This window comes from Drosophila bipectinata, unplaced genomic scaffold (assembly GCF_030179905.1).
Source record: "Drosophila bipectinata strain 14024-0381.07 unplaced genomic scaffold, DbipHiC1v2 scaffold_70, whole genome shotgun sequence".
NCBI lineage: Eukaryota > Metazoa > Arthropoda > Insecta > Diptera > Drosophilidae > Drosophila > Drosophila bipectinata.
Window position 1 is genome coordinate 15,745 of NW_027222995.1, and position 14,644 is coordinate 30,388.

At 44.8% G+C, this 14,644-nt stretch overlaps 4 protein-coding genes across 4 annotated transcripts; 3 read left to right on the forward strand and 1 right to left on the reverse strand.

The window, feature by feature from the left end:
* Positions 1–255: 255 nt before the first annotated feature.
* On the reverse strand, positions 256–2,197 carry LOC138927718 (putative ATP-dependent RNA helicase CG14443). Its single transcript, XM_070282862.1, has 6 exons — positions 2,023–2,197; positions 1,371–1,877; positions 1,258–1,303; positions 1,086–1,161; positions 600–1,009; positions 256–550 (listed from the first exon to the last, which is right to left on the reverse strand). Exons 1-6 carry the CDS (start codon positions 2,195–2,197, stop codon positions 256–258), a joined length of 1,509 nt encoding a protein of 502 aa, XP_070138963.1.
* Positions 2,198–8,563: 6,366 nt separating this feature from the next.
* Positions 8,564–11,644, forward strand: LOC138927719 (uncharacterized). Its single transcript, XM_070282863.1, has 3 exons — positions 8,564–9,089; positions 9,155–11,387; positions 11,441–11,644. The coding sequence occupies exons 1-2, from the start codon at positions 8,564–8,566 to the stop codon at positions 11,209–11,211; spliced, it is 2,583 nt and encodes an 860-aa protein (XP_070138964.1). The 3' UTR covers positions 11,212–11,387; positions 11,441–11,644.
* LOC138927720 (uncharacterized) lies at positions 11,211–13,059 on the forward strand. Its single transcript, XM_070282864.1, has 3 exons — positions 11,211–11,679; positions 11,787–12,346; positions 12,454–13,059. The coding sequence occupies exons 1-3, from the start codon at positions 11,211–11,213 to the stop codon at positions 13,057–13,059; spliced, it is 1,635 nt and encodes a 544-aa protein (XP_070138965.1).
* A 5-nt stretch (positions 13,060–13,064) lies between these two features.
* On the forward strand, positions 13,065–13,818 carry LOC138927721 (uncharacterized). Its single transcript, XM_070282865.1, has 2 exons — positions 13,065–13,404; positions 13,466–13,818. Exons 1-2 carry the CDS (start codon positions 13,065–13,067, stop codon positions 13,816–13,818), a joined length of 693 nt encoding a protein of 230 aa, XP_070138966.1.
* The last annotated feature ends 826 nt before the right edge of the window (positions 13,819–14,644 follow it).

Consider the following 14,644-nt stretch of genomic DNA (forward strand, 5'->3'; position numbering starts at 1 on the left):
GTTTTATTTATTAGAGATGGGATCCTTCGGGGTTACTTCGTTAGAGATGAGTTTTTGGTGATATCGATAAAAGCTAGCGACTGCGAATAGCGCGGATTTGAGAAAGTTTTGGTTGAAATAGATGTTTTTTTTTTTTAGAATATTATTAAGGCAAAGTATTTCTGAAAAAGGGATTATTTTTTAGAGATGGCATCCATATATTTAAGTTTGAGTTGAATGAGCTTAGAGATGAGCTTTCCGGATTACCGAACAAGATTAGCGTTTGTGTCTGTGACGCTGGCGAACCCTATTCCTCCTGGCCTTGGAGCCGCGTCCACCTCTCTTGCGACCGCTGCTGCCCCTTTTCCCGGGCGGATCTAGCGGGTTGAATCGATTGAATCTGGCCCATTCCTTGAGGCGGGGATCGACGAATTGGTTGGACTCCTCCAGTATCTTGACCAGAGTCTGGGAGTTTTTCTCGTTCTCGTTGGTGAAAAAGGTAATCACCTCGCAGGCGTCGGATAGGGAAAAGCCTGTACGAGCCAATCGCTGGACATAGCCGTCAATGGAGCTGGGAAAGTCGTAGTTGATCACATAGCGGATGCCGGGAATCTACATACCGCGTGATCCGTGGCCACGATGATGTTGTAGGAACTTCACGGAATTCCTGGATAATGCCGTCGCGCTCCACTTGAGTACGTCCGCCGTGGACGCCTTCGCACGGCAAATAGTCCTGGGTGAAGGCCACCAGCTCGTCGAAAAATTTTTTGCGTTCCGCATAGACCACCACCTTGCCCGGTTTCTTGCCGCCATCGTAAATATCCGTCAGCTCCTTCTTAAGTTGATCCAGCTTCTCCTCCTCTTTCAAAATTTCGACAGTTTTAAGCTGGCGAGTTTTAAGCTTGTAGCTGGCATTGCCAGTATAACCCACACGAACCAGAGTATAATCCCCTAGGAATCTCCGGGCCATACGCTCCTGTCCACGGGACCACAAGGTGGAGGCGATTATCATCTTCGCCCTTCTTGATAACTGGCGGAATATACGATTCAGTACGATTCCATATCCAACATCCGATCGGAACCGTCCACTACCATGAAGGTGCAACGCTCCAGTCCGTATCGGAGTCAGACTCGGTCAGGATGTCCAGTAGACGGCCGGGGGTGGCAATTACCAATTCGCAGCTGGAACCGAACGAGCTGAGTTGCTTTTGGCGCGGGCCCATGCCACACAAGCAGAGGCTTTGCAAGGTGCGGGGCGGAGTGTAGGTCTCTACCTACTTCTGGACCTGGACGGCGGCCTCACGAGTGGCAACCAGGATGACAACTATCGGGCCAGTAGCTTTGCGGCCGTAGGACTTACGGGACAAGATATGGCAACGGGATTGGCCAACCCTGTGCCTGCACCGGAAGCGATTCCTCAAAATCCTGCTGCTCCAGCTCCTTGATGAGCTTCTCATTGAATCCTGCAGCACGGAACGTAGTCACCGGCTTGGGTATCGGCCTGGGATCGTGACTGCCCACGGATATTTCGTGCTTGTAGCGATATATCTCCACCTGATTGTTGGCTTCCTCGGTGGTAGCTAAGCGACGTCTTCGGCTCCATCTTCCATGGATTCGTAAAGTTACGAGTGGAACTGGAACTCTTTTCGGTTTTGCTATTGGACCAGTGTTTGTTGTCGAGACTGCTGCTGGACTGGAGTCATTGGATGCCATCGACTTGGAGCGAGATCTGCGCCGGGGACTGCCAACACGAATGACGGTGCTGCGGAGGGCACTACGATAGCCATGCTCATCCCGAAGGCGGCTACGCCTGCGAGAATCTCGTGACTTCTCGGATGCATCAGAGCCTTTGTTGTGACTTTTGTTCCAGGAGGCGTAGAAACTATTGAAGATTCTTTCTATTGGAAACGGCTTTCTGCAGCATTAGTCGTTGGGATTTATTAATGCTAGTGCTGCTATTGGAGCGAGTGGAGCTGCGGCTGCGGCTGCGATCAAATCTGATTTTCGGCTCCGGCTGGATGCTCTTGCGTCTATCGCTATTACCGGAACTTGACTCGGAATCGTCTTCCGTAGTCGAGCGGCGCCCCTCACTAGAACTCGACACGGAATTGGCTGCGGACTTGGTTTTCTCCAGAATTTGGTTCAATGGCGGTGTTAGGGACCTCGGCTGCACAGCTTTCAAGCTAGTATCTTCGCTGCTGGAACGTTTCAAACGCATCTCTCGTTCCTTTGCCTTTTCGCGGTTTTCACGAGAATCAGTTTCATCCCCCGAATCTTTTGTTGGTGGACGATGAGTCGGATACTTTTCTCGGCCTTTTCTTTTTTCACGATCCTTAATCTTAGACAGGTAGCGATCCTGAATTTTAAGATACCTGTCTAAGATTCAGTGGATTGTGCATTTACGTTCCCACCAACTAAAACATGTATACACGGATATGACGCAAGAAATCAGCCGATTCCCTATTTACTCCCTACTGTAGGCTCTAGGCTCTAAGTGTTATCTTTTCTTTCGAGTCTTCTGATTGGTTTTCCCGATTCATTAACCGGAAAAATGTGTGAAAAATTGGGGTGGTTTTCATGCGTTAACTCATGTACATGTACCAATACATTTAACATAAAGTACCTGTTTTCCGTTTTCGAGGATTAATAGGTTTTGAGGTTTATGCTAAGAATCAAATTTTTAGTATAAATCTTGCCTTGCCGGTTAAAGCAATTTTTACGCTTTTCCAAAAACATAAAAAAAACAAAAACCCAAAAACTTAAAAATGGAGTCGAAAGTTGCGTGTGACTTGTGCTCTAAAATTATTAGTGTGAATGAGTTTATAACCTATTATGAGCGATGTGAAGGACCGCGAAATGCCTTCTCGGAGTTAAAAAAGAAATCTCAGGCCAAAGGTTTTGCGAAAGTTTTCTATCGTTCGCGAACAACGGAGACTAAAGAACAGAATGAAAATCAACGACAAAAAATACAAGGAAGCAGGAACCAAGGACCTACTGTAAAATATGGTCTATTCAACGTCTCATCGGCTGTAAAACGGAAGGCTGTTGAGCCCCAGGAAACCCAAGATGGACATCCCATGGATATTGAAGAACAGCCAACAACATCAAAAAGGGCTCGACTAGACCGCCCAGTTGGTGAGGAGGAAAGAATTAATTTACATTCTGACAATCATAGAGCAGAATTAAGGAAACTTTTGTGGCAAAATGCTAACATTTCTCCTATAACACAAAGTGATAATTTTTATACAAAAAAGTATAAGGTATTCGAAAAGCGCGAAATATATTTAAATGATTTTTATACTGAATGTAAACCTCATCTTAAAAACATTATAAAGTATGCACTAAGCGAGTTAAGTGCTATAAAAGTGTGTCTATCAGGTAATGGAAAGTATATAAAACCAATTGAAGAAGCTGATAAGTTTCATGAAGAAACTAAACATTTTTCAACGACGTATAAAGCCATTTACGCTAGTTCATACAACGACATCGAAGAAATTTTAAACAATGATAATGAAGAACTAATTGCGAAAGCTGATGAATTCCAGGAAAGGGATTCAGGATGGGCTATTAAGCATTTTATATTGTATGAAATTCAAATATTGAAGCTAGAGCATCTTCCTGGATCGGGTTATATTGAAGCCCCTAATGGTATAAGGAAAAGAAATGCACTCATAAATGTTAAAAATAATGACATTTATTGCTTTAAGTGGTGTATTTTGGCTTACTAAGCGTATATGAAAAACATACAATTGAATTTTGATACATCAGCTCAAAAAAAATCAGCTCGCGAAAAACTGCCCAGAACTTCATTTTATGGAATTTTGGATATTAGCCAACCCATTATAAAGTATGATCAAAAAAGTTTAAACTTTTCGGGAATAGAGTTTCCCATTACAAAGGATGGAATAAAGCTGTTTGAGAAAAATAACTCAAATTACAGCATAAATGTATATGAAATTTATAACGGTCGCATAGAAGGTCCTACAATTAGGACTAAAGAAGTTAAAAGCAACCATATTGATATATTGGGTATAGAAAATCCTAAAGAAAATTGTTTGCATTATGCATACATAACAAGTATAAAAACATTGTGTAAATCACAAGTAAATCACTCAAATTCGGAACGATACTTTTGTAGAAATTGCCTACAATTTTATTGCACCACAAACAAGACCCACAATATTAAGGAGTGCGGTCAAGTGGCTGCACTATACCCCCAACCGAACACAAAAACCAAATTTGAGAATTTTTCTAAAAAACTGTCACCACCAGTGGTAATTTATGCAGATATTGAGGCTGTTTTGGAAAATTACCACACAGCCTCTAATGATCCAAACGCCTCTTACACCAAGCCTGTACAGAAACATACAGCATGTGCTGTTTCGTTTTATGTGGCTCATAAGTACTATCCGCATCTGAATAAATTATGGACCTATGAAGGTAAATAAATTCAAATCATAATATTATAAGTTTTAAAATTAATAATAATATTATTTTTATTCCTTTTTATAAACTACAGGGCATGACTGTATGAAGGTGTTTGTAAAAACTTTGGAAGAGGAGACAATGGGTTTATATAATAAATACTGGAAGGGTCAAAAAAAACCTATATACAACTTCGACATCTGCGACGAGGACTACCAAGGAGCATGGGAACTGTTATGCGTGTGATGAGGCCATCAGTACGGATGAACGCGTACAATATTTTAACCAGTTCACGGGTAAATACCAAGGACCTATCCATAAAAGTTATAAAGATAGTTTTAAGTTAAGAGCTTATTTTCCTGTAGTTTTTCATAATTTTTCTAGATATGATATCCACCTATTTATTAATGCCCTAGGGGGTAAATTGAAACCAATACCCTCCACTAATGAGTTATATATTGCACTAAATCAAACTATTTTTGAAAAGGGAAAGACTAATTATATAAAGTATATAAATTATATAAATACTATAAAGTACATAGATTCCAATAGGTTTTTAAATTCAAGTCTAGAAAAATTAGCTTCCAACATGGAAGATAAAGATTTTAAAATATTAAAATCAAAATTTAGTGGAGAGAAGTTTAGGCAAATGAGAAGAAAGGGAGTATTTCCCTATGATTATTTAGATAGTTTTGAAAAATTCAATGAAACCGAACTTCCTCCTAGGGAATATTTTTATAATTCGTTGAACGACGAAGAGTGTAGTGTTAGCGAAAACAATTTCGCTAAAGAAATTTGGAGTTCTTTTCAGTGTAGAACTTTAAAAGACTACATGAAACTGTATTTGGAGAGTGACGTTTTAATTTTATCAGATGTTTTTGAAAACTTCCGCAATATATGTACAAGAATATATAAATTAGACACGGTTAATTATGTTTCAGCCCCATCTATTTCATGGGATGCTATGCTGAAGTATACAAAAGTAGAACTAGAATTAATAAGTGATCCTAACATGTACAATTTTGTAAAAAGAGGTGTATGTGGAGGACTGACTCAATGTACTCAAAGAATTTCAAAGGCAAATAATGAGTACATGAGAAATTATGATAAAACGAAACCAACAAATTATTTTTCTCATATATTGACGCAAATAATTTATATGGTTGGGCTATGAGCCAAAAACTCCCAATTTCAAATTTTAAATATTTAAACGAAAATGAATCTAATTCATTTGATGTGCAAAATACTGATTCCTCAGGAGACACAGGGTATATTTTAGAAGTAGATTTAGAATATCCTGACGAAATTCATGACAAACATAATAGTTCACCATTTTGTCCCGAAAATAAAGTTCCACCAGGAGGAAAACAGCCCACATTAATTGCAGATTTAAATTCCAAGGAGTTTTATATTATTCATTTAAAACAGCTTCAACTATGTCTAACACATGGATTAAAATTAAAGAAAATTCACAGAATCTTTCAGAATATCTTTTAGTCAATCATACTGGTTAAAGCCCTATATAGATTTAAATCAGAGGTCGGCACCCCAATACATTGATATGATTTTACCGCATTAGTGTTAGTAACGTATAGCAGAAAGTAGGCTTTGAGCATGACGTTTCACACATTTATACTGTGTGTGTGTGGCAGAGCTCGGGCAGAGAAATTTCCTATGCCCCCGAGATAGGGCCGTGCCGACCTCTGATTTAAATACAAAACATAGAAAAACAGCAAAAAATGAATTTGAAAAAATTTTTTATAAATTGATGAACAATGCAGTATACGGAAAAACCATGGAAAATGTAGAAAAGCGTCGAGAAATAACGCTAGTAACTCGGTATGAATCTGCGCATAACTCTCCGGGGTTTTGACAACTTGTTGCAAGAAATAATTTTCATAGTGTAGAAATTTTTGGAGAAAATTTAGCCGCAATTGAAACTACAAAGATTTCAATTACGTACGATAAGCCTATTTATATTGGTTTTACAGTTCTTGATTTGTCAAAATGGCTAATGTATGATTACTATTATAACTTTTTACTAGTAGAATTTCCCACAGCCAAAATAATACATATGGATACAGACTCTTTTATAGTTTCCTGTAAAGAGGATATATACAAAATAACACAAAAAAATTCGAGCCGTTTTGACACATCAAATTATGAGTCAGGAAACCGCTTCAACATAGTTCAAGCAAACAACAAAGAATTAGGCTTATTCAAAGATGAAAATGCTGGAAAAATTATGACCTCTTTCGCGGGTCTAAAAGCTAAAGCTAAGTCAGGAAACCGCTTCAACATAGTTCAAGCAAACAACAAAGAATTAGGCTTATTCAAAGATGAAAATCCTGGAAAAATTATGACCTCTTTCGCGTGTCTAATAGCTAAAAATATTCATTTTTGGTAGAAGACAATGACGAATATATAGATACAAAGAATGTTAAGGGTGTTAAGCAATCAGTAATCAAAAAACTGTGTCATTTAGATTATATTGAATGTATTAGACATAAGAAAACGTACTATGGGGAACAAAGATGTATAAGAAGTAGGGGTCATAAGTTATATACTGAAGTAGTTAATAAAGTAAGTCTTAGTCCTAGAGATGATAAAAGATGGGTATTAGTTTGTAATATTAATACTTTAGCATATGGTCATTATAAATTAAGATCTTTATTAAATACAAATGGAAAATGTCAATAATATTGAACGTATTTTTAAAAATATTAAATAAAAATAAATTAAAAAAATAAAAATAAATAATAATAATAATAATAAAAATTAAAAATGTATTTGTAAATGTAAAAAACCTAACCGTTTTACAAATGGTTTTTTTCCCTTTCCCTTTTTCCCCTTGATCGGAATGTATATTTTTTGGCATGTATTTGGAATTTTTCAATATAGATTTCATAACAGTTGCAACATCCATTGCCGATTTTGATTTAACAGGCTTAGCAAAAGCATATTTTGAAAATGTATCAATAACCGTTAGTAAATATTTATATCCATTATTCTGATTTGAATATGGGATCATTTCAACCAAATCCATTTGCCAAGTATCATGCAACCCTTTTTGAACGAACTTTCGACGTAAAAAATTTTTTGGTATATAAAGTGAATGGTATATATGAATGGTATAATGAATGGTATATAAAGACCTAAAATGTAGACACCAAAGTCAGTTTACATTTAAAACTCATTCTAAAATGACTAAATTTGATAGATCAAAGTCCGTTATAGTAGATTTTCAATATGTTGTGGGAAATAACAATCAAATTTTTGTTAAGGAATTGGCCTTCATGCCTGGAGGAACTGTAATACCAAACTTCTTTCACTTCAAACCTCCATACAACATTAAGGAGTCTTTGAATTATGATACATTACAACAACATAATATTCATCGAAAAAACATTAACGGATTGGACTGGATGGAAGGAGAAATACCCTATAACTGCTTAAGCGATGTACTTTCTCCACTAAACAAGTTTTCTAATATCATTGTATGTGGCAAAGTAAAAAAGTAATTTTTATCCAAGTTTCTATCGAATAATATTATCGATATAGATATAGGAAAGAGCCTGACATGTTATCCTAATTGTCGCGGAACGGATTAGGCTATCGATAGTCAGGATTTTTATGAAGTCAGTATTTTTATGAAGTCTAGTATTTAGTTTAGGTTATTTGGTCGCACTAAAATCGGGTAAACAGGAATAGAATATTTGGCGGATAAACACATCGATTTGCGCCATCACAGAAAGGGGAAGAGAAACTGCGGTATGTAGGATAAGTAATTATGTATCAGGTTAAGAACCATTGTCTTTTAGAATAAAACGCTCGTTACACATCACTTCAACAACTGTCCTATTTGCGAGTGTTATAAGGCATTCCTGTGATCGGCCAAGAGGTGACAAATTCTTTTATTCGCACTCTGCAAGATGATGCCCACGAAGCACTCACCCAGGCGGAGCCCCAGGCTGGAAGCCTCGGGCGTTCCCGCAACTGCGACCATCACGGCCACAGCAACTGGCACCGCGACCAGCTCTGCGAGTGTGGCTGGTGATCGACAGAGGCCACAGACTCCGAAGGAAAGTGGAACAGCCGCCAGGAAAGCGGCAAGTAACAGCGGCAGATAACGGATCCCACAACTGTAGTGGCGGCCTTAATGGAAAGGATCGCACGTCTGGAGTCGGAGCTGGCGAAGGCAAGAGCAAGTGGAGGACAAGCAGAGGCCGCCAGAGATCCCGTTGGAATCGGGGCACGCGGCGTTGGAGTGAGCGGTGCAGCGAATACCCCGCCATGTTCGAGTGGAACGCTGCCACATCATGGAGCAGCGCCACGGCAGAGTTTGAGCGAAAACCTGCCCAGGCAGATGAGGGACAATCTGCAAACGGATCTCGGAGTGACGCCATCGCTGCAGTTGCCGGCACAAGTGAGTACAAATTTGCCGCCACAATGGAGTGCGAATTTGGCGCCGACGCTTGGCGGCCATTGGGCAAACGGACAACCTGTGTCAACAACAACAATACTGCGCTATTCTCCGCCATCTTGTGTGACCGCCGCAGCACAGCCGGTGCTAGGTTATGTTCACCCAGAGGTACCTGCGCCATCGCCCATATCATATGGAGCGCCGACGACAAGCATACAAGGATGGACGCCACGCAGACTACCTAATCTTCCCTATTTCGAGGGTCAGCCAGAGGAATGGCCAATATTCCTGTGTGGATTCCAATATTCCACCCCAGCAACGTACAAGCTGTTATGGAGCAGCTACGATTCCGGTATGGACGCCCGGAGCAACTGATCCGCAGCCAATTGGAGAGCGTGCGCGAAGTGCAGCCGATTCAGGAGGCCAACATCGCGAGGATCGTGCCGTTCGCGACGAAGGTTAGAAACCTGTCAGCGTTCCTGCAGTCGACCGCGACCGCCAGCCAGCACCTAGCCAATCCAACCCTAATGGAGGAGCTGATAGCCAAGTTGCCGCTAAGCAAGAGGTTGGATTGGGCAAGGCACGCGGCCACGATACAGCCGTATCCGACGGTGGCGCACCTGAGCGAGTGGCTCCATGAATTCGCCAAACTGGTGTGCACTGTCACGGACGCCGGAGCCAGGGAACAACCGAAGCGAAGGATTCTGCACGCGAATAGTGTTCGCGAGGAGGATCGATATGTCGACCGCCCCAGATGCTGCCCTATATGCGAGGGACAGCACCAGGTCAGGGACTGCAAGGACTTCATCAGCGCCTCTACAACGACACGGATCGAGTCCGCGAGGAAGCAACGACTGTGCTTCTCGTGCCTGGAGCCCGGACACATGTCCCGTTTCTGCAGGAAGAGCCGCGGATGCAACGTCCTCGGATGCCAGATGAGGCATCACCACCTGCTCCACGAAGTATTTGAACGATCCAAATGGCCGCCAGTCGCAGATGGGGGCCACAGGAGGGATCAGGACCGACAGCCGTACAGAGACGGCAACAATCGGAGAGGAGTGCCACGGTCAGTGGATTCCAGCGAAGGGAACCATCCTACGTCGGCCGCAGTTGTAGACGCGCGACGTGAGCGGGATGAAGGGCGATCGGCGTACGATCGCCAGGAGTTGCCGCACCGAAACCTCAACATCGACTCAATTGGATGCCACCTGCTGTTCAGGATTTTACCCGTGACGCTGTACGGCGAGAATACGAAGGTCGACACGTACGCACTGCTGGATGAAGGATCGTCTGTCACACTCATCGACGTGCAATGGTTTGGTGGAAAATCCGCCAAAGAGCACACGAAGGTGGTCAGCCTGCAGATCAGCGCAGCGGGCAAACCAAAGCGCCATGGGCTGAAAAATGTGTACGGAGTGGCCAATCTGAACCTTCCGATGCAAAGCCTGCGTCAGGAGGATGTACAAGCAGTGAAGGCGAACACACGTCTGCCTGTGATGCCGTACAACAATGCGACGCCGAGGATCCTAATTGGACTGGATCATGCGCACTTAGGAGTACCCTTCAGGACCAAAAGTTATGGATCTGGAGGGCCGTTTGCAGCAGACACCGCACTTGGATGGGTGGTATATGGACCGGTGAACGGAAAGCCGAGCTCGCCGCTTCTGAATTCGTGCCTCCTAGCCGTGCCCCAGGATGATCTTCTGGAGAAGATGGTCAGCGACTACTTCGAGACCGAGAATTTCGGAGCGAAGCCGGTGCAGCCAGCCGCAGCTGGCAGAGTGGACCTGGAGCCGTCAGTCGGAAATAGCGGCGACGCACGGGCCCTGAGCACCCTGGAGAAGACGACCAAACGTGTAGGCCAGAGATACGAGACCGGGCTGCTATGGAAGGACGACGAAGTGAGATTGCCGGAGAGCTACAGCATGGCCCTCAGGAGGCTCGTCAACATAGAGCGTAAAATGAAGCGCGATGTGGACTTTGCGTCAGCTTACATCCGGATAATGGACGATTATTTCAAGAAGGGATACGCACGACGACTGGAGGCCCAGGAAGTCCAGAGGTTTCAGGAGGGCAAAGTGTGGTACCTGCCGCACTTCGGAGTGGAAAACCCGAACAAGCCTGGGAAAATCCGGCTGGTTTTCGATGCGGCTGCCAAGGTGGACGGTGTGTCCTTGAATTCAGCGCTACTGAAAGGCCCACAGCGCTACAAACCCCTGCCAGCAGTGCTCTTCCATTTTCGGGAAGGAGCGGTTGGAGTTTGTGCAGACATCAAGGAGATGTTTCATCAGGTACTGTGCAGCCGAAGGACAGATGCGCCCAGAGGTTTTTGTGGAGAGACGGAGACGACCAGCGAGAGCCGGACGTATACGAGATGGCAGTGATGACGTTCGGAGCGGCCTGCTCACCATGTTCGGCGGACTACGTGAAGACCGTGAATGCCTTGCGGTATAGCAGCACGGACCCGCGAGCAGCCCTGGCCATCAACGAATACCACTACGTGGATGACTACGTCGACAGTTTCGCCAGCGAGGACGAAGCTATCGCCATCTCGACACGGGTGAGAGAAATTCACGCTGAAGCAGGTTTTGATTTGTGCCGATTTACCTCCAGTTCGGCAAGTGTGGTCAGAGCGCTGAACCCACTTGAGCCCATCGCCAGCGTCGGATGGACCGAAGCTGAGGAGAAGGTGCTTGGGATGTACTGGCAGCCGGCTACCGATGAGTTCAAGTTCGGCGTCAAGTACCATCGAGTCCCGAGGAACGTGATGACGGGGGAACGAGTCCCTACCAAGAGGGAGTTCCTAAGCCTGGTGATGTCTACGTTTGATTGGGTTCCTGAGCTGCTGCATGGTGACTGCCAAACTGCTGCTGAGGGAGATTTGGCGGAGAGGAGTCAACTGGGACGAGCCGCTACCGGATGAATTGATGCCCGCGCCACTACTTTGGCGGCGGACAAGTGCGGACGCTACAGTTGCACATCTTCGTGGACTCCAGTCAATCGGCGTTTGCAGCAGCGGCCTACTGGCGGGCCACGTACGAGAACGGAGACGTGCAGGCGCACTTCATAAGCTCCAAAACGAAATACGCCCCGATGAGAACCATGTCGATCCCGCGTCTGGAACTCCAAGCAGCGGTATTGGGCACGAGATTGATGGACACCGTCAAGCAGGAGCACGGTGTGGCGATCAGCAACTGTGCGCTATGGACGGACTCCAAGACTGTGTTGCACTGGATAAGCAACACCCACCGGAGATACAAACAGTTCGTCGGAAACCGGGTGGCGGAGATTTTGGAATCGACAGAGGCGTCCCAGTGGAGATCACTCCCGTCCGCCGAAAATGTGGCGGATGACGAGACAAGGCTGCGCAAGGCCGTGGACCTGAGCATCGGTTCGCGATGGCTAAACGGACCGCCGTTTTTACGAGGACCAGAGGAGAGCTGGCCGAGATCGAGCGAGGACTGGATTCCTCCGACGACCGACGACGAGGAAATGAAATGTAAGTTTGCCTTGGTCACGGTAAACTTTATATCCCTGCAGAGGTTCTCCAGCTATAATCGGTGAGGACGACTGCGTGGGCGCTCAGATTTGTTCGACGATGCCGTGGTATACGTCGCGATGAAGAGGTCTACGGATTGACCGCGATCGAGTGCGCTGAAGCAGAGCGCGCATTGATACGGCAGTCGCAGCGAGAAGCGTTTGCTGAGGACAGCCAAGGAAACGTCGCCAAGGACAGCCGACTGCACGGACTGTCCCCATACCTTGACGAGGACGGAGTATTGAGAGCCAGTGGAAAGATCGACGACGCGACGTGTGTGCCATACAACGCACGTCGGCCGATCGTACTGTCTCACGAGGATGCGCTGGCAGAGATGATCGTGCAGCAACACCACGAAAAGATGTGCCACCAAAACACGGAGGCGACGATCGGATCGATTCGGAGCAAGTTCTGGATAACGAACTTGCGGAGACTGCTACGGAGGGTGGTGAGCAAATGCAACGTTTGCAAGCTGCGGAAGGCACGACCCACACAGCCCGAGATGGGCCCCCTGCCTGCGGATCGGCAAGAGGCTAACGGATGGCCATTTAAGTCTACTGGCCTGGACTACTTCGGGCCGCTCCTTGTGACAATTGGACGTCGCACAGAGAAGAGGTGGGTGGCACTGTTTACGTGCCTGACCACGAGGGCTATCCACTTGGAGATGGCTCACGATTTGTCCACCGACTCATAATCGCCATGAGGAACTTCATGAGCCGCTGTGGACCAGTGGTGAGGATAAGGAGCGACAATGGAAAGAACTTCGTTGGAGCCGACCGCGAGGCCAAGAGGTTCAGCGAAGTGTTCGAGATTGTACAGATCCAAGGCGAGCTGTCGTCTAAGGGAGTCGAATGGATCTTCAACTGCCCGGCGAACCCAGCTGAAGGCGGTGCCTGGGAGAGGATGGTGCAGTGCGTGAAGAAGGTGCTGGCGCACACAATGAAGGAGCTCGCGCCCAAGGAGCATGTACTGCAGAACCTGCTGATTGAGGCGGAGAGCATCGTAAACTCTCGTCCGCTCACTCATCTACCGGTGGACGGTGGACCAGGAGGCTCCACTGACGCCTAACGATTTGCTGAAAGGAGCATCGGATATCCCAGATCTCCCCAAGGATGATGGACAGGAGCCCGTGAGATCCGCTACTAGGAAGCAGTGGCGCATAGCAAGGATGATGCGCGATCGCTTCTGGAAGCGCAGAGAGAAATGGTGCAAGCGCGTCGAGCCCATCCGTCGAGGAGACCTGGTATTCATCTGCGATCCAGCCATACCACGAAGGGAATGGAAACGAGGCGTCGTGGAAGAGGTGTTCACCGGGAAGGATGGAGTACCTCATCCAGCAGCGGTGCGGACTACCGATCGAGCCAAGACTATGCGTCCCGCTTCGAAGCTAGCTGTCCTGGACGTGGTGAATGCGGCTGCTTCACGGGGGTGGGGATGTCGCGGAACGGATTAGGCTATCGATAGTCAGGATTTTTATGAAGTCAGTATTTTTATGAAGTCTAGTATTTAGTTTAGGTTATTTGGTCGCACTAAAATCGGGTAAAAAGGAACACAATATTTGGCGGATAAACACATCGATTTGCGCCATCACCGAAAGGGGAAGAGAAACTGCGGTATGTAGGATAAGTAATTATGTATCAGGTTAAGAACAATTGTCTTTTAGAATAAAACGCTCGTTACACATCACTTCAACAACTGTCCTATTTGCGAGTGTTATAAGGCATTCCCGTGATCGGCCAAGCGGTGGCACTAATTTTTTTACCAACTGTAAAATTCACAAAAAAATTAAGCTTAGATGTACTCTAAATAATTTATTTAATCTTTTTGTAATTTTAGAAAACTGTAATTACGATATATACTATAACAGAGAATCATATGTATAAATAAAAAGGAGAGGTAGGCTTTGAACCGAAAGCATCGTTTTATTGTTTGTTAAAAAAATAAAAAGAAAAATTTAAATTTTTTTTCCAACCACCAAAAAAATATAAAACCACTCTTATTTACTTAATCTTGCGGCAATTCTCGGGCAAAACCAACTTAATGGGCTGGCAAAACCCTCCCAGTTCCATCAAAATCAAGCCGCCTTCGAAAAAGAAAGCCTATTCTAATTTTCAAGATGTCGATTCCAGCGACTCCGAGCATGGAGAAATGAAGCGGAAGTCTGCTAAAAAACCCATTATGGAAGATGAATCTAACACCAGCGAAGCAGCCAGAGCTGCACTTAAAGCTAATATTGAAAAAAATTATTATGCAATTCTATCTGATTTAGACGATGAAGA

What these genes read in the sequence shown, in the direction of transcription:
- LOC138927718 (XM_070282862.1), bottom strand. Translation starts at nt 2,197, where the DNA reads ATGCGTTTGAAACGTTCCAGCAGCGAAGATACTAGCTTGAAAGCTGTG. An exon ending in GCTTCCGGTGCAGGCACAGG is followed by an intron (nt 1,304 to 1,370) that starts GTTGGCCAATCC and finishes CTGGCCCGATAG; the next exon opens with TTGTCATCCTGGTTGCCACT. An exon ending in ACTCCGATACGGACTGGAGC is followed by an intron (nt 1,010 to 1,085) that starts GTTGCACCTTCA and finishes ATATTCCGCCAG; the next exon opens with TTATCAAGAAGGGCGAAGAT.
- LOC138927719 (XM_070282863.1), top strand. Translation starts at nt 8,564, where the DNA reads ATGGAAAGGATCGCACGTCTGGAGTCGGAGCTGGCGAAGGCAAGAGCA. An exon ending in TAATCTTCCCTATTTCGAGG is followed by an intron (nt 9,090 to 9,154) that starts GTCAGCCAGAGG and finishes GCAACGTACAAG; the next exon opens with CTGTTATGGAGCAGCTACGA.
- LOC138927720 (XM_070282864.1), top strand. Translation starts at nt 11,211, where the DNA reads ATGACGTTCGGAGCGGCCTGCTCACCATGTTCGGCGGACTACGTGAAG. An exon ending in GGTTCCTGAGCTGCTGCATG is followed by an intron (nt 11,680 to 11,786) that starts GTGACTGCCAAA and finishes GCGGCGGACAAG; the next exon opens with TGCGGACGCTACAGTTGCAC. An exon ending in GTAAGTTTGCCTTGGTCACG is followed by an intron (nt 12,347 to 12,453) that starts GTAAACTTTATA and finishes CGCGATGAAGAG; the next exon opens with GTCTACGGATTGACCGCGAT.
- LOC138927721 (XM_070282865.1), top strand. Translation starts at nt 13,065, where the DNA reads ATGAGGAACTTCATGAGCCGCTGTGGACCAGTGGTGAGGATAAGGAGC. An exon ending in CACTCATCTACCGGTGGACG is followed by an intron (nt 13,405 to 13,465) that starts GTGGACCAGGAG and finishes CGGATATCCCAG; the next exon opens with ATCTCCCCAAGGATGATGGA.